At 57.1% G+C, this 18,987-nt stretch overlaps 1 protein-coding gene across 9 annotated transcripts in view; it reads left to right on the top strand.

Annotated features, from left to right (window-relative positions):
* SLC8A3 (solute carrier family 8 member A3) overlaps positions 1 to 18,987 on the top strand; it is a 68,158-nt gene that overhangs the window by 38,838 nt on the left and 10,333 nt on the right. For 4 of the 9 annotated variants that reach the window (XM_061998107.1, XM_061998108.1, XM_061998110.1 and 1 more), the window contains exon 2: positions 11,887 to 11,990. In XM_061998107.1, the coding sequence (XP_061854091.1) occupies positions 11,887 to 11,990 (104 nt within the window). Of the gene's footprint in view, positions 1 to 10,237; positions 10,356 to 11,886; positions 11,991 to 14,906; positions 14,924 to 18,987 lie in introns of all 9 variants that reach the window. The other 5 variants (XM_061998103.1, XM_061998106.1, XM_061998111.1 and 2 more) reach the window with 5 other exon arrangements.

Genomic DNA, 18,987 nt, shown 5'->3' with positions numbered 1-18,987 from the left:
AGAGTGGGAGTCTCTTTAGATTGGGCTACAGGTACCAGACCTCTCTCGACCTGAGCAAAGCCTTAACACCTGCAGAGGGAGGAAGAAACTCCTCTGGGCACAGGCACTGCTGGGTGGGAATGCTGTGGGGAAAGTGATGCCACAGATGAGAGCAGAGCTCCCAGTGGAGCCAGCTGGTGCCACAGATGCTCAGGGTGAACCCAGCCTTGCCCAGATCCTTTCTGTGAGGACTGGGCTTGAGCCTGGCTCCCTGCTGGAGGAACACAAGGCACTGAAGGGTCTGAAACCTGCACTTGCTGTGGGGAAAAAGCAGCACAGCACAGAACCCCCCTCCTTGTGTTCACTCCTGGCTCTTGCAGATCAGGTTTGCTGGCACTGGAGGATTAAAACGCGGGAGGGTTTAGTGTCTCTTGGCACTGTGAGGATTTTTTGGGCTGGGCTTTCTCTGTTGCTCTCTCAGCACTGCTGAATGCTCCAAAAGCCTCATTTTATCCTGAATTGCACCTGGGCAGTCTTTCAGTTTCCAGTGTGTCTCACAGATGGCCAGGAGAGCCTCATTTAGCCTGCAAAACACTTACTGTTTGTGCTGAGGCATGGAGAGGAGAGTCCAGCTTGACTGTGCACTAATCTTGGCTGTAAGAAAAGCCATCCCTTGCTTTGCAGGCTGTGAAAACTTGATCTGGGGCAGTCAGGCTAAAATTAGAGCACAGGGCTGCCATCCTGGGGCACAGCAGAGGCAGCCCTGAAGCTCCAAGGGCTGGCAGGGGCTGTTACTGCTGCTGCTGGGTAAAGAAATGGCCAAACCATGAGAAGCTTTTCCATTTTTCCCCCTTGCCTTTTCCCAGGTGTCTGTCTCTGCAGGAGGCAAGACCAAAAAGACCAAAAGCCCCCAGGCAGAGTCATTTGTGATGAGCTGGGGATGGGATGTGACCTGGTTCTCTGAAGGCAGGAGTGCCTGCAGCTGCAGGCCATCTCTGCTGTGCACCAAGTGCTCCATGGGGAGTTATTTGCAGCTCAGGGCTGGCTCTGCACACCCTTCTCAGCAGCAGCACCACAGAAACAGTCAGTGCCTGTGGCTTAGGAGGCTTCCCAGGCTCTCTTCCACACTTGTAGGATGTGCAACCGGCCTCCAGCCTTGCTGTGAGAGCAGGGCAAGTGTTGGTTTGCCCAGGTGGGCTCCTTTCTCACTGTCCAGTGTCGTGATTGTGGGTCCTGCTCAGGCTGCTGCTCTGGCTGCCTGTGAAGCCAGCCAAGTCTTAGATATGCTCTGCTTCTGGAGTGCAAAGGCAAGGGTGACCTACCCATGGGACAAAGGCAGGGGAGGACCTCAGACCGAGGAGGGGCAGGTTCTGATGCAGTTTGTGGGTGATCAGCATCAGTTTTGGGGGCTCTTAGCATTTAGAGAGTTTGTTTCTCAGCTGCCATTTGACTGTGGTGCCTTTCTGGGGTGGCTGAGGAAGCAGCAGGGAGCAAGGGACAGCATCTGAGTCACTGATAAACACAGAGAGACACCCCAGTGAACAGACAGAGCAGAAGGCTCCTGCTCCTGACAGTCTCCCCAGTGTATAGCAGTTTCCTTGGAAGAACACTGGCACTCACTGCAGGGCATGTGTGAAGTGAGCTGGAAGAGAGCAGAGGCTGCAGCAGGGAGGGAGAGATGCTCTGGCACCAATGGCCTTGCAGCCCAGGCACAGAGCTGGGGTGGGACTGCCTTGCAGGGAAACACCACAATTGGCTCCAGAGATCCATGAGCACCTTTTCCTCTCCCTTCTGAAGCCCTTTGTCTTGGATTTCAAGTCCTAAAAGGATCTCCTAGGTCCCATAATGGCAAAGGCTGTTGATGGAGTCAGGGAGTCACGTTGTTAGGCTGAGAGGGCAAAGGGGAGCTCACTAAACAGCCACCCCTCCTCTGGAGACAGCAGGGATTTGCTGTGGAGCTCTGCATGAGGTTCTGGCCTTGTGAGCAGTTGTGTCCTGTTGCCAGACCCCTGAGGGATGTGTTTCTTGCTGCACCCAGCACCAAGCTGGGTGAGAGAGGGGCTGGTTGTTGTCTGCAGGTTGCAGCTCCTCCCAAGGCATTAGCTCCTGGAAGCTCACAGCTTGCCCTGTTTCCTTTTCCCAGTGTGCTTTGATTTAGTGAGCAATAGAATTCAAACAGCCCTGAAGAGTGAAATGAGCTGGTGTAGCTGAGCATCAGGCACCATACTTCAGTGCTGCACAGGGGGAGCTGACAGTGAGCTGGGCTGAATGCACAGGGCCTTGGGCAGAGGTGCAAGGTGTTGGCTGGATACACAACGTTGATGCTGTGGCAGGTGGGTGTGCTGTCCCTTATCTTGGTCACAAGAAGGCTGTGGCCAGAGCCAAAGCACCCCAGCTCCTTTTGTTGCTGTGATAATAAGAGCTGTATGTGCAGTGTGCAGAGCAGGCTGAGCCTGGCTGGCAGCTGCACAGCCTTGTTTGCAGCTCATTAATTTCCTACAGATTGCTGCCTTGCTGCTCAGTTGAATGTAGCCCAATGCAATGGCTGGGCTGAAGGCAGCCCTGCTGAGCTGAGGCACTCTGAGCAAGGGAGGGGAAGGATGGCTGCAGTGCTGGGGAAGTTTGCTTCACTCCCCACCCTCTGTGATGGGGTTTGACACTGAAATCCGGGGCTGCCATGGGGTGCAGCTGCAGGAAGGGAGCTCGAGGCAGGTGTGAGGGCTTGAGATCTGCCAGCTCCCACACTGGGAGCTGGGGGGGCTGCTCTGGCCTTTCCTGGAAAGCCACATTTCATTGCCAGTGTAGGTCATGGGAGCAGCAAAGAGGAGCACTTGGTCTCCACCTGTGTCATCTGTGCTGGGAAAAGCAGCCTTATGGGGAGTGGATGTGAGCCTCTGCTTGCAGCTGCACATCTGGGCAGTGCCAGCTTGGTGCCAGCCTGGGGAGAGGTGTGGATGGGATGAGGGAGATCAAAGGCCTGTAATCTCTGCCTGAAACCCACCCTTGCTCCCAGCACAGGCAGTAGGATGGGCAAGCTGAGGTCTCCCTGGCTGTCAGCATCCCCTGCCGTGTTGGGTGGCCTCAGGCAGCTCTGTGCTCACCTGAGGCTCCCTGTCTGCCTCCACTGTCAGACACCAAGCTGCTCCAGCCATGCCAGGAGCTGGCTGAGGGCAGAGCACAGTGAAGGGGAGGTGGTGAAGCAGCTTGGCTGGCTGTGCCAGGGGGTTGCTGTTGGCCCTGGGCAGCAGGCAGCGTGTGTCTGCTGGGATGCTGTGCAGCTCTGAGGGTTGGGCTTGGTCACCCCGAGCTGGAAGGTCTTTGCAAGCTCAGGGAACTGGAGTTTGACAGGAGATGAGTGCCCAGAGCTCAGGTGAGCTACAGCCAGCAGAGCTGTCCCCAGAGAGGAGGTTGTGCTCTGGATGTCCAGGGTGGGTGACTTATCAGCACTCAGGAGCTCAGCTCGTGCCCTGAGCCAGCAAGCTCGAGCTCCCCTAAGGAGCAGTGCCCAAAGGCTGCCTGCTTGGCTCTCAGACCTGCCCTGACAGAGCACTAGGGCCTGCCCATCAGGCAGTGCCAGGGGCTCATTTCACCCAACAAGCTCCAGCAGTTTGCAGCCTAGGAGGACTTCCAAGCCTTCCTGGGCTGGGGAGGGTTGTCTTGAGCCTGGCACTTCTCATTCCTCAACTTCTCCCCCTCCATCCCCACCTTCTCATCCTCACCAGCATCTCCATGGCAACCCTGTTGCTGAAGAATAGAGAAGACATCTAAATATAGCTTCCCATCCCCATGCCTTCAGCAAAAAGTCTAAAGCCAAGGGCAACAGCTTGAAGCACTGGGCTGCTAACAGCAGCCAGGGACAGGGGCCTTGCAGGAGGGGTTCAGGTGTGCTGTTGTGGGACAGGGTTCCCTTCCAGCTGAGTGCTAGGTTCATGTTTGCCCAGAACCACCTCAGGGGCCTTGGAGATGGTCCAGCCTACAGTCTGCTGCCCAGGGCACTCCCAGCCCAGCACATTGTCAGGTTTTGGAGCAAACAAAAGCATCTCCAGTACTTCACTTGGCCATCAGCATCCAGGATGGGTTTTGACATCAGAGGCTTCTGTTGTGGTGCCTTAGACAAAGCTGGAAGCAGAAAAAGTGCTCTTCCTTCATCCCTTCTCCCCTCTGCCTTGTGTGGGGCTGTGGCTGAGGTTTTGCTCCTCTTTAAATCCCTGTCTGAGATAAAGGCACAGTCTCTGCTCTGGGAGCTTGCCCAAGGTAGGGAGCAGAGACATGGCCGTGCCCAGAGCCCTGGCACTGCTTTGTACCCCCACCAGGCTCATCCCCACCAGAGCTGTTCTGCTTTCCTGGGCTGCCAGCTTGAATTATGGCTCAGACAAGACAAGTGCATATTGTCCAGACCTCAACAAAGAGCTGCACAGGCTGTGGAGGCTTTGTCTGCTCTGCCCTGGCACATCAAGTCTGGTAGGGTCAGGGAGGAGAAGCTGAGCTGCAAGGGCCTGCCTGTGTCTGCACACACGGTGTGGGGAGCCAGCAGTCTGGAAGGAGATGCACAGGTCGACTCTGATGTCTCCTGGCTTTTTTAAGAGACGTTTGGAGATGATGGCTGAACCTGCAAGTGATTAATAGGGGAAATATACAGCTTTATGAAGCTGAATAAATGAGAAGCCCGTGGAGCTGGGCTGTTGCTGTCTGTACTTCAATATTGCAGCTGGGCTGATGGGCAGCAGGGGCTCAGCTGAGAGAAAGGGGGTTTGGGCCAGTGCTGGGTCTCCCCTCTCTGCAAGAATCATTAAAGCCAAGTGGTGGCATCTTTCCTGCAGGAGCTCTGCATCTGAGCCCTGCCTGATGCGAGGGAAGCACAAGCCTGGCTGCAGGGCTGGCTGCCTCGAGGAGGCTCCCACAGCACTTTGGTGCTTCCCTGCCGTGGTTTTCCAGCTCTTTTTGAGTTGTGAGAGGCATTTGCCATTGACTGGCATGCCAAGGGCTTAGTGGGCTCAGCTGCCTCCAAGGGTTTGGCCCTGCTGCTAGAGCTGGGGTGCGAGAAGTGAATGGGACCATGAGGTGGGGAGTGTGGATGGGCTGAGGTGCAGGAGACAAGCACCAGCTGAGAAGTGAAGGTGACCACACACTAAGTGACCCTTTTAGTTGTGCCTCCTAGGATGGAGGAAGGGCAAGAGGCAATTACCATTTTGATTTGGTGTAAGCCTTTTACCCAACACAAGCAAAGACCCTTTCACCAGTGTCCCTTTAATGACCCTGTGTCAGCTACTGAAGCATTCCAATAGCTCTAATTGAAACATGAGCCAGTTTGCTCATTAGCCAAGGTCACATGGGGGATATACAAAGAGACAGTGTCTTTCCCAGTCAATATTTCCTCCTTTAGCCCTTTTGAAGACCTGGTGTGCCATGGACAAACTGCAGCCAGGCAGAGCCCTGAGCAGAGCCCCTGGAGCAGGGCATGGAGGGGCACACAGGGTGAGAGAGGACAGAGTTGGGACAGCTGACCCCAGCTCACTGAAGAGATATCCCATACCCTACAGTGTTCAGCAATAAAACCAGAGGGTACAAAAGGTCCTGCTGCTGCTGCAGAGCAATCCCTCTGGAAGAAAATACCTCTTCCACTGGCTCCCTATGCTGCTGCTTCTCCATGGATGGAAACAGCCATCAGACTTCCCAAGCAGTCAAATGCAGAGAACTGGATGGCTGAGCCACTTGACTTGCCACCACGAGGCCAGGCTGGATGGGGCTTTGAGCAGCCTGCCCTAGGGGATGGGCTGTGGAGGTATTTGAGTGGTGTGTTCAGGTTTGGGATGTGCCTTAGTGATGGACAGGGCAGTGACAGCTTAACAGTTCCAGTCAGTGATCCTAAAGGTCTTTTCCAGCCTCAGTGATTCTCCCATGGCAGGAGGGTTGGAACTGGATGATGTTTAAGGCCCCTTCCATCTCAAGCCATTCAGTGACATTCATGATAAGTGATGCTTCCACTGCCACCTCAAGCTCACTCTTCTCTCCCCTCACCCTCCCTATGGCTACATCACTGTGACATCTTCCATGTTAGGAGTTGAAAGCAAGCAGGGAACTGCCCCCACCAAATCCCTGGGAGAGAGGGGTCAGAGTCCCTGCATGGGCATGGGAACTGAAGCACAGCCATAGCAAATGACTTGCTTCAGTGGCTTCAGCCTTGCCTGCAAGCACAGATGGAGATGAGCACTGCAGTGAGGCCTGTTTGAATGCTGAGGTGGTAACCAGCTACCCTCTGGTTATCCCATAGGCCAGCTTGAAGACAGAAGGGGGAAAACCCCAGTTCTGGAGTGGGGAGGGGCTTCTGTCTGTGCCAACTGGCCTGGCACTGAGCCTGCTCTTCCACGGTCCCCATGAACACCACAGCCCTGGGAACTGGCCCACCCTGGCTGGTCTCCAGCCTGTGTGCTAGCACCAGTCCTTCTGGAACTCAGACACCAGCAACCTGCACATCAGTGATCTGCTCAAAACCCTGTCCTGACAGCTTATCAGTCCTGCTGGTGTCTGCTTAGGTCATTGGTACCAGTGTCTGCTCTGACCTCAGAGGCACCTTCACTTCTCCCCTGGCTGCTAGAACAGGCTGTGACCATCAGCAGTGGCTGCAGCTGGATGCTTCAGAAGCTGCTTTCCCCTCTCTAATCCCTCTGGGAGCCCAGGAAATCTTCTTTCACAGCCATGAGCTGAAGCCCAGGTCCTTTGAGCTTCGTGCTGCAGGGACCTGCCCCCAAGGCAAATCAGATGGAGGGTTTGGGTGTATGGAGAAGTGTCAGGCCACTGGTGCTAATGATTCATGGTAATGAGTCACTCAGGAGCTCCTGGTACTTCTCACTGTCCCAGGGCTGTTTGCCTGGCTGCTTTCCATCCTGGCTAACAGCATCCCACCAGGGGCTGCAGATCCTGCCCTTGCCCAGCCCTGCCTGTGTCCCTGCTCTGCCCTGGGTGACCTCTCCTGACTGTTTTTAGAGCTGAGCCTCGTGTCCCATTCCAAAGTCGTGCAGACACGTCCTCTAAACCTCCTCCCCACTAACTCCTGCAAATGAGAGTCTCCACACAGAGAGATGCTGAGTGTTTCCTAGCACATTAATCAAATAACCATCCAGTTGTTGCCTTGTGTGTTGGCAGTGGACGTGTTGTCAAGTGGAATGACTTTATAGCTCATCCTCCCAGCTCCCCAGCCCGGCAATTCAGCACCACCCTGTGTGCAGAGTCCTTGGGCTCTGCTCGTTTCATCTTCTGTTGCTTACTCAGGGAAATCTCATGCTTGGTGTTGCTCCCTGCAGGAGCTTTCCCATCCCTGACTTTTAAGAGGATTGTTTCTAGGTGTGTGTTGAAAGCAGAGCCTGGGCTGACATCCCCTGAGGGCTGGTGGTGGCAGCTCCAGTGACCCCAGAGACAAAGGAGTGAGCGAGCAGCTCTCCAGGCTTCTGGCTGCCCAGCTGCTCCCTGGGGATGCTGCCCCTGGGCTTGCCCAGACCAAAAGCATTGCTCAGTCTGCTCCCACTGAAATAAAAAGCTCTTCCCAGCAAGGCACCCACGAGGGGTTGGGGTTGGACTGTGCTGGGGCTTTGTGGTTTGCAGAGTGGCTCCTCCCTGCCAGGAGAGGCTTTTGGATGGCCTCTCGTGTTCTGTGCTTGGGAGCTGTCTGAGGTGTGTCTTGGCTGTGATGAAGCTGTCAGGGAGAAGGGGAAGGCTGGAAAGGGTCCTTTCCTCAGGCAGAGCAACCAGAGAGCCTGGGCAATGCAAGCTGCTTGTCTGAGCAAGGTGGGCTTCAGCTGCTTGCCCACCCACGAGGTGATGCCAGGCTCCCCCTGCCCCACAGCACACACCTTTGGGCTCCTGGGCTGTGTCCCCAGAGCTGTCACAGCCTGGTGAGCCCCCTGAGCACTCACCACCTCTCAGCAGCTGAGCTGGGCTGGGCTGGCAGTTCACAAGGTTCCCTTTCCATTTCCTCACCCCAGAGGACTTGCTTTTGCAAGGGAATGCTCTCAGCCCACAGCTGGGAGTGTTCATCACACAGGTGAGGGTCTTGCCTGAAACCAGGCTTTCCATGAAGCACAGCACACAGCCAGGGACATCACCTGCCAGGCATGTGTCCCCTGCCCTGGTACAGACACACACCAGCCATGGAGACAGGACAGCCACCTCCTCAGAGGAAAGGAAAGAGGAGAGGAGAGGAAAGGGAGTTGGTACACAACAGCAAACTGCAGTGATGTACATGGATATTAACTGCACAGAGCCTTGGAGTGGCTTTGTCACACTACCAGAGCTGGCCCCTGGGAAAAGGGGTCTGTGGGGTTGTTCAGAGTGATGTTTGTGGCCAAGCAACACCAATTTGTAGCTCCCAGAATGGAACAGACCCTGAAGCAGAGGTAATCAGCAACAGGCTTTGAAAGAGCAGCCCATGTTCAGGCAGCCTTGTCTGCTCCTGGGGAAGCTCACCTTGTGTTTGGTGGGGTATGGGCAAGGAAAAGCTGGCAGCTGTGACTCAGCCATGGGCTCAACTGGGCAAATGGAAGGAGCTCTGCAAAGCATCAGGGGCCCAGACAACAGCTGGTTCCAAAGCCAAGTGCAGTCAGCCTCTCCAGTGCAAGTGCAACACAGTCATCACCATGAAGAAGCAGAGCACCAGCACCCACACCAGACCTGTCAGCTGGAATCCTCCCTCCCTCAGGCTGGATGAGCCTGAGAAGGGAGGGGGGGCTTGCTGGCCTTAGCACAGGGTAGGGGTGGAGCAAGCACTGCCAAGGAATATGGCTGATTGAGCTCAGAAAGAGGAATTTAGCCTGCTTTTTCTTGCATGTTGCTGCATTGATGGACATAGCAGAGGTCATCCAGAGCCCTCCCTGTGTGCTGGGAGTGGCCTTTCCTCAGTGGGGCTGCAGGAGAGCATCAGCCTGCAGGCTGACTGCATGGTCTGGGGGTGGTTGGTGATGGCAGTGGGGATGCAAGCTGCACCCTCCTGCTCTCTGTTGGGAAATGGTGATTGTTAGGGGGCTGTTGGCAGGGGCAGTGTCCCCAGGGTGGGGATTGCAGTGTCCCCAGGGTTGCACTGCTCTGAAGTGCTGTGGGATCAAAGATACAGTGGATGTTCCATGCCAAGGGCTGAGGCACGTAGGGATTTGGAGCTTGGGGCTATTTTTCCAGTCTCTGTGATTGCCAGTCCTGCTTTTCCCCTTCTTTCCATCCCAGCCAAGACTGGCTGTGCACAAAACGTGCCAGAGGCTGATTTGAGTCTTGGGGACTGAGCAAGGGGAGGTGGTAGCCAGAGGGTCAGCCCTGTGCCCAGAGCTGTGGCACACTGAGGCTCCTTCTCCAGCAGGAGGGGCAGCTGGCCCTGTGGCTCTTGGGGCAGTTGTGTTGGGGTAAGACAAATGCTTTTTATGTGGAACTGACTTCCAGTTTAAAGAATGCACTTTCAGCTTGAGGTTGGGGCTGCCCAGAAGTGCAGCAGCCCCAGGATGGCAAGTGCATGCCCATGTAGAGCTGTTGCACTTGGAGGGGTGTGTCATTGCCTGTGCTCATCAGGCAAAGCTGCATTAGGAGGGTGTGAGCTCAGCCCAGAATAAAAGCAGCAGTCCCTTTATCACAAGCAGGAGGTGGAGCTGCATGAAGCCTTGCAGCCCCCAGGAAAGGGACAGGAGCACAGGGTCATCCTCAGCCTGCAACAGCCAGCACAGCCCTGGCTGGGAGGAGGCAGCAGGCTGGCAAAGCCCTCTGAGGAAAGGCTGTGAGACCTGGGGCTGTGCAGCCTGGAGAAAAGGGGACTGAGGGGACACTCCATCAGCATTTACAAGTTGCTGCCTCCAGCAGGCAGCAGCTCCCACATCACCTTAGGGCTCCCTCTGAGGAGGATGGCCCCAGAGGGGCAGGGTGCCCGTGGGGCGTGTGCTGGTGTGTCTGCAGCTGCACGAGTGTGTGTGTGGTGGGTAGCAGAGGCAGGGCAGGCTGCTTCCACGCTGGCCGTCAGACCTTATTGCCCACACACTGAGCCCCTCAGCGCTCGGCTGGGGGCTCAGAGCTGGTTGTGGCTGATTCCTGTCACACAGCACGGCCTGTCCCCGTGCCTCTGGGTGACACAGAGCTGGCTGCTGCCGCTGGCAGGAGGGGGACAGGGTCTGAGCTCCTTCTGTGGGTGAGAAAACTTTGACTCTCCAATTCCACTCCTTCCTGCCTCCACTTTTGCCTCTCTGTCCCCTCCTCCTCCCCTTGATGACCCTTGTTGTTTTTCCATCCACAGCAAAGCAGTTCACATCAAGGTAATTGATGATGAGGAGTATGAAAAGAACAAGAGTTTCTTCCTTGAGCTGATGAGCCCCCGCATGGTGGATATGAGTTTACACAAAGGTGTAGTACTGGCCCTGCAGACTAACATGAACCTTCTTTCCTCTTCTCCTTCCATCTCCTTCCTCCTCTTCTCCTCCTCTGCTGTCTCTCTGTCTCCCACCTGCTCTGCCCCAAACGCTGCTGTGTCACACGGTACCCACGGGGAGCGATGCTGTGCTGGGGGAGCAGCGAGGAGGGCAGGGTGGGGAGCAGCCCTGCTCACCCCTGGCTCTGGGCAGGGCCCTCCTGCCACCCCCCAGCAAATTTGGTAGCTTTGGCAGGAAGAGGCTGGTTAGAAACACATCTGGCATCTCGGGAGATCATCAGCCAGCCCCGGTCCTGCTGGGTCAGACCCAGGGCAGAGCTGGGGCCTGGCAGAGAGCAAACGGCCTCTGTCACTCTGAGAGCTGGGCAGAGGTTATGCAGCCCCCAGCCTGGTTGCTGGAGCAGGAGGTGAGGGCAGGGGGGAGCTGCCAGCCTGCTGTGGGGCAGCTGTGGGCAGTGCAGGGGTGCTGGGGGCAGGTCCAGCCCTACTCCAGCACCCAGGGTAGCTCCATTGGAGCCTCAGAGGCATTTCAGCCCTGCTGTGTCCCCTGTGAGGTCCCAGCAAAGCTGTCTGTGCCCAGGGAAAGCTGTGTCCTTGCTCGGGGGACAGATGCTGTCCAGGAGGAAGAGTGGCAAGATGTGTGCCCAGGGAGGCTGTGGAGGCTCCTTCCTTGGAGGGCATCAGGACCTACCTGGACACGTTCCTGTGGGACCTGATGTAGGTGGGACCTGCTGTAGCAGGGGGTTGGACTGGCTGAGCTCTGAAAGTCCCTTCCACGCCCCACCATTCAGTGATGCTGTGTGCCCTTGCAGACGTGGCAGAGCTACCAGCCTCCTTCCCAGCTGCCAGAGCTGGAGCTCAGCCCCCCAGGGAGTGTGTCAGTGGCACCCATCGCTCTCTGCCCTCTCGCCAGGCTGCAGCCCCCGGTCCCAGTGTGTCAGTGGCACCCATCGCTCTCTGCCCTCTCGCCAGGCTGCAGCCCCCGGTCCCAGTGTGTCAGTGGCACCCATCGCTCTCTGCCCTCTCGCCAGGCTGCAGCCCCCGGTCCCAGTGTGTCAGTGGCACCCATCGCTCTCTGCCCTCTCCCCAGGCTGCAGCCCCCGGTCCCAGTGTGTCAGTGGCACCCATCGCTCTCTGCCCTCTCGCCAGGCTGCAGCCCCCGGTCCCAGTGTGTCAGTGGCACCCATCGCTCTCTGCCCTCTCGCCAGGCTGCAGCCCCGGGTCCCTGCAGGTCTGCTGTGAGCTGTGAGGGCAGCAGAGGCTGCTGTGGCTGCAGCTCAGCACCTGCCCCGGGCGCCCCAACCCCTTCCCCTGCCGTGTGACGCCGGAACACAACCCCAGGGACCTCGCTGCAGGAGCTGCCTTCCAGACCCCATCAGCCAGGCCTTGCCCTGCCTCCCTCCCTCCCTCCCTCGCCGTGTCCCCAGCAGCCGGTGCCGGACGCGCCTGTGGCAGGGCGCAGGAGCCGCCTCGCCCGCAGCCGCCCCACACGCCTCTCTCTCTTGTTGTCCCTGCAGGAAGACCCTGAGGGTTAAGATAGTAGATGAGGAGGAGTACGAGAGGCAGGAGAATTTCTTCATTGCCCTCGGTGAACCGCAGTGGATGGAACGAGGAATATCAGGTGTGAGACCCTTTGGGACAAACAGGAGGGATGGAACCCCTCAGGAGGGAGCCTCTGCCCCCAGCCCCGGGCAGCACAACCCTCCTGCTGCTCCTGCCCCTCCTCCTGTGCTCCTGCCCCCGCAGACGGACCCACCTTTGCTCTCTGCCCTCCCGTGTGGCCGCTCTCACCCCGTCTCCCAGCCTCCCCTGGGCAGCGCTTGGGCCCCAGAGGCTGTGTTGTTTCGACGGGCTTTCCTTGTCTTCACGTGTTAGTTCCTGCCCTGAGCTGCTGCCCTGTCTCCTGCTCCTGTGCCAGGACCCTGGGGATGCGAGAGGCAGGAGAAGGGGGTAGTGCATGGCCGCCCCTTGGGCTGCTCCCCTGTGCCCCCATCCTTCCCTCTGGTGCTGCCTGCCCATGGCATTGCCTTGGTGCCCTCGGGCCCCTCTGAGCTGTGGTGAGAGCCCGTGGGAGAGGGGGAAGGTGTGAGCTGTCTCCTCGTGCCTTTTCAACAACCGTGTCTGCCTCTGTCACCTGAAAAGCCCCTTTGATGCGTCCCAGGCTGTCCCAGCCCCCTGTGCCCTCTGAGAGCCAGGATCTCCCAGCAGAGCAGCACTGGAGCGAGAACGAGCCCTGCCTTGGGGTTGTGCCTTGCCTGCACACACCTTTGTCCTTGTCCTGTGTGTTTTGGAGCTCTTGCTCACTGAGCTGAGCCACGAGCCTCAGCAGCTCTGGAGTGGCCCAAGGTTGAAACAGAAGCACTTTGCAAGAGGGAGTTGAAACCCACCTTCTGGGTGGCTGATGCAGAGTGGGGACAGACGTGTGTCCACGGGCTCCCCCGTGCTGCTGCAGGTGATGGCAATGCCTGGCAGTGCTCAGCTTTCCATCCCTGTCTCTTGCCTCAGCAGCACAGCAGCTGCCCTGTGGCCAGCCCCAGCCCTGCAGGACACTGACCCAGCTTGCATGGGCATGACAGTGGCAGGTGGCATCCCTGGCTTTGTGAACGTGAGCCCAAACGGGGCCGATGGCACGGTGCTGTCAGACCACCTCCTGCAGCCTGTCGGGGCACGGGGCTTGGGGCTCTCACCAGGACCCAGCTGCCCTTGAGCAGAAGCAGTGACCAACCTGCCATGTCCCCTGGGGCATGTCCCTGCAGTTACCTGCCCTCCAGGGTAAAAACAGGAGTAGGGTTTCTATGTAAGTGCTGTGTGGCCTCAGCCTGCAGCCACTGGTTACTTTCCTCCCTTCCACCATGAGGTGAAGGATCTCTGTGGGGTGCTGCAGCTCCTGTCCAGGTGCCAGCTCACTCAGGTTTCTTCTTGGGAGCTGCAGGAGTTTAAGACCTTTAAATCTGTGTCAGCAAAGTGTTGAGCCCTAGAATGGCCCTGGGGGCTCCCACCTCCATCTGGCCAGGTACAGGAGGAAAATCCCCTGCTCTGGCTCCCTCCTGCTCACACCTTGGGCAGCTTGGAGCATCACACCCACATTTGTGCTCAGTTATGTGCTCTCTGGGAGCTCTGCATCCTGTTCTAAAGCAGGGAGCTTCAGGACAGAGAGTGAGGACTGGGCTGGTTTGGTAAGTGCTGCTTTTCCTCCTCCCACGTTGCATCTGGGAAGAAGGGTGTGCAGCCTCAGATGTGCCCAGAGCAAGTCAGGGAGCGTGCTGAGCCCTGCTTGGCCTTGTTAGAGATAAGTCAGAGTGAGAGCACCGTGGGTTGGAAGCCTGGAGAGGTGGGAGGTTGAAGTGCATTTGTGGGTGCTGCTGGCACAAGGTGGCACAGTTGCTGCACTGATCCCTGGGCACCCCGAAGGAGCCCCAGCAGCAAGGCAGGGAGCACACTGCCAGAGAGCAGCTCCTGCCTCTGCTGGGAGGCTCAGGCTGGCTGCTTTGGATGGCCAGTCTCTGTCTGGCTTTCAGCTACCCACACATTTGTTTCCAGCACTGCCAAAGACGCCGTTTCCTTGGCAGCACGTCCCCGTGTCGCTGCTGTCACACCCAGCCTGTGCCTTAGGGGCCCTGGGAGTGCTGGGTGTTCTCAGGCAGTTCTTTGTAGTGTCTTCAAAGCATCTCCTGTGGCCCCAGCAGGTGCTGCAGCTGCCTTCCAGCCGTGCCTGGGAGCAGCCCGTGAGCCAGGGCAGGCAGAGGCAGCCGGGCCGTGGCAGCGGTGCCTGGCCAGGCAGAGGGCAGCTGCTGGCAGCAGCGGTGACATGGGTGATGAAACATGGGAGGGCAGAGCTGATGGCAGGGAGGAGTAGGCATGTCCTCTCAAGCCAGTTTGGAGGGGCTGTTTTGGGATGCAGAGCCCCTTGCTGCTCAGCTGTGGGTGTACCCACCCTGCTGCTGGCTGCGGTTGCTGACGGGCAGGAGCAGGGTTTGCTGTGTGGGGCTGCTGAGGATTACTGGCTGTGCTGTCCCACACACGTGCAGACACAAAGCAATCACCTGCAGCCAAAGGGAGCTGATGCTTGGCCCTGATCTTGGGGCAGAGGGGTGTATCTGCAGGAGGGTCTCTGTGAGGGCCAGAACTCAGCAGGAGGTTCATCCTGGTGCTTTTGCCCTTTGCATCTTACCAGAGGAAGAATACATCTCTGCTCAAACAGGAACCCAAGGGAAATGCTCCTCTGGAGGTTGCTCAGGGCTTGCACAACACAGCAGCTGCTCAGACAGCCTTTTGACTGAAACCTTCTGCCTTGTCTGCACCTCAGTGTTGGCCCCCAGCTGCCTGAGGGTGTGCTGCTTTGAGCCTCGGGGCACACTCAGCTGTTAGCCCTTGCCATGAGGAGAGCTGCCTGCAAATTCCTCATACAGAAGTGCCACATCTACAGGAGCAAACTGCAGCTCATCTCTTCCTTCCCACCGATTGCTTTCTGCAGCTGGGGGTTTTTCAGAGCCTTTCTGGTCATCCAAACAAATCACAGCCAGGAGTTGGACTCCAGCAGCTCTTCTTGTTGATGTGCTCCAATAATTGAGATGAGAGCAGCTGTGATGGGTGTGCTGCCAGCCCCCTCTGAGGTGCCCACTGCTCCTGAGCCAGGGGTGGCATTTCGGATGCAGGAGCTCTGCCAGAGGAGCTGCTCGCCTCGAGCTTCTGACATCGAAGCAGATGAGTAAAACAAACCAGAGTCACATCCTTTGCTTGGCAAAGATGGTAAGTGTTGCTTTTCTCTATCCTCCTGGCCATCTCCCAGGTTTCCTGATTTGCCTTCTCCATTTCCAAGCAGCTGAGCTCTGAACCCTTCTGCTCTCACCTCTTGTCCACACGTGCAGACACGTGAACGGGCTCCCTGGCTGCAGGGTGCTGCGGGCTCTGCAACCCCCAGCAGCCCGAGGCAGCTCCCTGGCCCTCCACAGCACCTTTCAGAAGCATCCCTGCAGTGCAACGAGGCTTTTCCTTCCTGACAAGGTGCTGTCTGTTGGTTTGGCTCCAGCTCTGGGTTGGTGTCAGCTCACACCTCGGGTTTGGCTGCTGTCAGCCCAGCAGGAATTGAGGGAAGTCCCTTCTTCACACAGCAGCTTTCACACTTTCTCTTCCCTCTGCAGTTCTGCTTTGCTTTCCCTGGATGAAATCTGTCTTCTGCTTGCATTGCTGTTAACTTTAGTGTTGATGGAGAGCAAATGGCAAGAGAGGCTGGACAAGTGTCCTAAAGCACCTTTTCATCAAGTGCCAGCACCTCTGGTGGGGAAGCCTCATGTCCCAGAGGGAGGGTGTAGCTGGAAGCCTCAGAGTAAGGGTTTGCCTGCAAAGGAGGAAGGATTCCTCATCTGCATTGACCCAACAAGTCATCTGTATCAAAGTACTGATGAAAGGACGTGACTTGGTACAAAGGCCTGTGCCTGGATGGGCCGAGCTGCATGGACACCTGACCACACGTGCAGATGCTGGGAAGCTCCTTCCTCCATCAGCTGCTGATGGGAACAGCAAAGGAATGTTGGAGTGCTGTTACCCCCTTCCCCAGAGGTTTAATAACTTGCTTGCAGCTCTGTGAATAAGCTGAACTCTGCCAGTTCTCCTGATGGGGGTGAGTCTCTTGGAGCCTGCAAGAGCTTTCCTGTTGCCTTCAGTAATAACAGAGTTTGGGTTCATGCTGCAAAGTCTTTGTCTTGTTGAGCCTATAACGACCCCCCCATGGTTACAGCTCTTCAGAGCCCACTAGGGAAATGGTTTGCACAACTCAGTGAGCCTGTGGATGGTTCCATCTGGAAGATGGGGTTCCTTACCTCCTTGGAGAACCCAGCCCAGAGCTTGCATGGTCACCCAGCTCCTTTGGGTGCATGTAGGGTGCAGGTAACCTGTTCTCCTTGCCTTGTGTCTGCCCTGCAGCGTGACTGAGGTTCTCCTCAAAGTCCAGCTCCCATCCCTTGCTTCAGCTCACTGTCTGCCCAGGCCTTGAGCAAGGATGCTCTTAGTGATGCAGCAGCTCCATGGAGCCTGTAGGGATATTTATTAGAACAGATTTGTGTTCATGAAGAATGAGTCCAGAACAAAGCAGGCAGTGCCTCCAACCTCTCTGTGAGCTCAAGAGCAGAAAAGGGGCTTTTGACTGTTCAGGCAGAAGGCTGGGACACAGTTCAGCATATCAGGTAAACTCTTTTGTTGCCCCATGGCTGTTCTGCTCCCATCCCACACCTGGGTCCTTTTGGTTTAACCTTCTCTGGCTTCAGTAGAGCTAAAGCAGGAGGGAATCCAACTTCTTAGCTGTAACCCACAGCAACACTCATGTCACAGCAGGATTGGACCCCACAGTGCCCTGGAAGCAAGCAGCTCAAATAGCTGATCAGCAAACAGCCTTTCTGGCAGCCGAGTTCGAGCCTGAACTATCCAGTTTCAGGGGTGACAGGGGGAAGCAGAGTTCATGCACACACACAAGACTCTGCCTAGTGAAAACCAGGCTTGCAGGGCAGAAAAATCCCAGTAAAGGAGGAACTGGCATCCTGAGCTGAAGGCTTTGGGTCTCCTGAGAGAGAGCGAGCACCCCCTGCCCTGTCTGCAGGCACACGTGCTTGTCTGGGAGGGATCCTTGGGGCTGCTGTTTTGGATGTGATGGCAGAGCTAATTTTAGCAGCTCCCTGTAAGAACAAGCTTGTCAAGCCTCTGAGCCCACCTGAGATGCCAGCAGCAATGAGGTGGCCTGGCTTGGCACCACCAAGAGCCCGATCTGCAGGGGGAGAGGTGCCCTGGGCAGGGATGGAGTGGGGCAGCCCAGGCTCAGGGGCTGGGACAGGTACAGCAGCCCCAGCTGGGCTGTGAGGAAACATGACAGGTCAGGGCTAAGGGCACATCAGCAGATGTGTGTGCAGGGAGGGAGCTTTGGTCCGTGAAATCACTTTCCTGCTTGCGTGCACAGGCTTCACTCCCAAACAGAGAGAGAATAATCCCCTGCCTTCTGCAGGCTGCATTCTGGGTGCTCCATTCATGGCTTTATAGGCTTCTTCAAATATTCATGTATCATATCATAAGTGAAAGGGAGAAAAATCGTTCTTTTGCAGGCTCAGAAGCAAATGAGGGGAGGAAAATGTAGCATGCAATCCCAGAGCAGCTGCAGAGCAGCCTGGAAACAGGAGGAAACGAGGGGCTTTCATAACCACAGGAGCTGAGGGGCCCTGTAACAGCCCATTCTGTTGGATGAGAGCCACATCCAGCCATTGTCATGGCACAAGGCAAATGAACTATTCCCACGGTGTCTGGAGAACCACAAGAGTGTGGGACAGTGAGGACAGAGCAGAGGAGGGCAGTGAGGAGGACAGAGGACAGCAAGGAGCTGCAGCAGGACGGGACTACGAGGGGGCTCGAGATCCAGTGCTGCTGAAAGCAGTGTGAAACCCCTTGGAGACATCCTGGAGCTGCGTGGAGGACATGCCATGCTTCTGCTGGCTCTGTGTGGCTCTGCACCTCCTGCACAACATGCTCCCAAAGGGTTCTCCCAAAGGAGTCTTGACTCTCAAAAGGAATTGCCCCTGATACAAGGGATGCTCAGCAAGGAGTGAGCCTGGCACACAAGGGATGCTCAGCAAGGAGTGAGCCTGGCACACGAGGGATGCTCAGCAAGGAGTGAGCCTGGCACACGAGGGATGCTCAGCAAGGAGTGAGCCTGGCACACGAGGGATGCTCAGCAAGGAGTGACCCTGGCACACAAGGGATGCTCAGCAAGGAGTGACCCTGGCACACAAGGGATGCTCAGCAAGGAGTGAGCCTGGCACACAAGGGATGCTCAGCAAGGAGTGAGCCTGGCACACGAGGGATGCTTAGCAAGGAGTGACCCTGGCACACGAGGGATGCTCAGCAAGGAGTGAGCCTGGCACAAGGGATGCTCAGCAAGGAGTGAGCCTGGCACACAAGGGATGCTCAGCAAGGAGTGAGCCTGGCACACAAGGGATGCTCAGCAAGGAGTGACCCTGGCACAAGGGATGCTCAGCAAGGAGTGAGCCTGGCACACAAGGGATGCTCAGCAAGGAGTGAGCCTGGCACACGAGGGATGCTCAGCAAGGAGTGAGCCTGGCACACAAGGGATGCTCAGCAAGGAGTGACCCTGGCACACAAGGGATGCTCAGCAAGGAGTGACCCTGGCACACAAGGGATGCTCAGCAAGGAGTGAGCCTGGCACAAGGGATGCTCAGCAAGGAGTGAGCCTGGCACACAAGGAATGCTCAGCAAGGAGTGACCCTGGCACACAAGGGATGCTCAGCAAGGAGTGACCCTGGCACAAGGGATGCTCAGCAAGGAGTGAGCCTGGCACACGAGGGATGCTCAGCAAGGAGTGAGCCTGGCACACGAGGGATGCTCAGCAAGGAGTGAGCCTGGCACACGAGGGATGCTCAGCAAGGAGTGAGCCTGGCACAAGGGATGCTCAGCAAGGAGTGAGCCTGGCACAAGGGATGCTCAGCAAGGAGTGAGCCTGGCACACAAGGGATGCTCAGCAAGGAGTGAGCCTGGCACACAAGGGATGCTCAGCAAGGAGTGACCCTGGCACACAAGGGCTGCTCAGCAAGGAGTGACCCTGGCACACAAGGGATGCTCAG

This window comes from Colius striatus, chromosome 6 (genome assembly GCF_028858725.1).
Source record: "Colius striatus isolate bColStr4 chromosome 6, bColStr4.1.hap1, whole genome shotgun sequence".
Taxonomy (NCBI): domain Eukaryota; kingdom Metazoa; phylum Chordata; class Aves; order Coliiformes; family Coliidae; genus Colius; species Colius striatus.
Note: the sequence above shows the minus strand (reverse complement) of the source record. Positions and strands in the feature narration are given on the sequence as shown.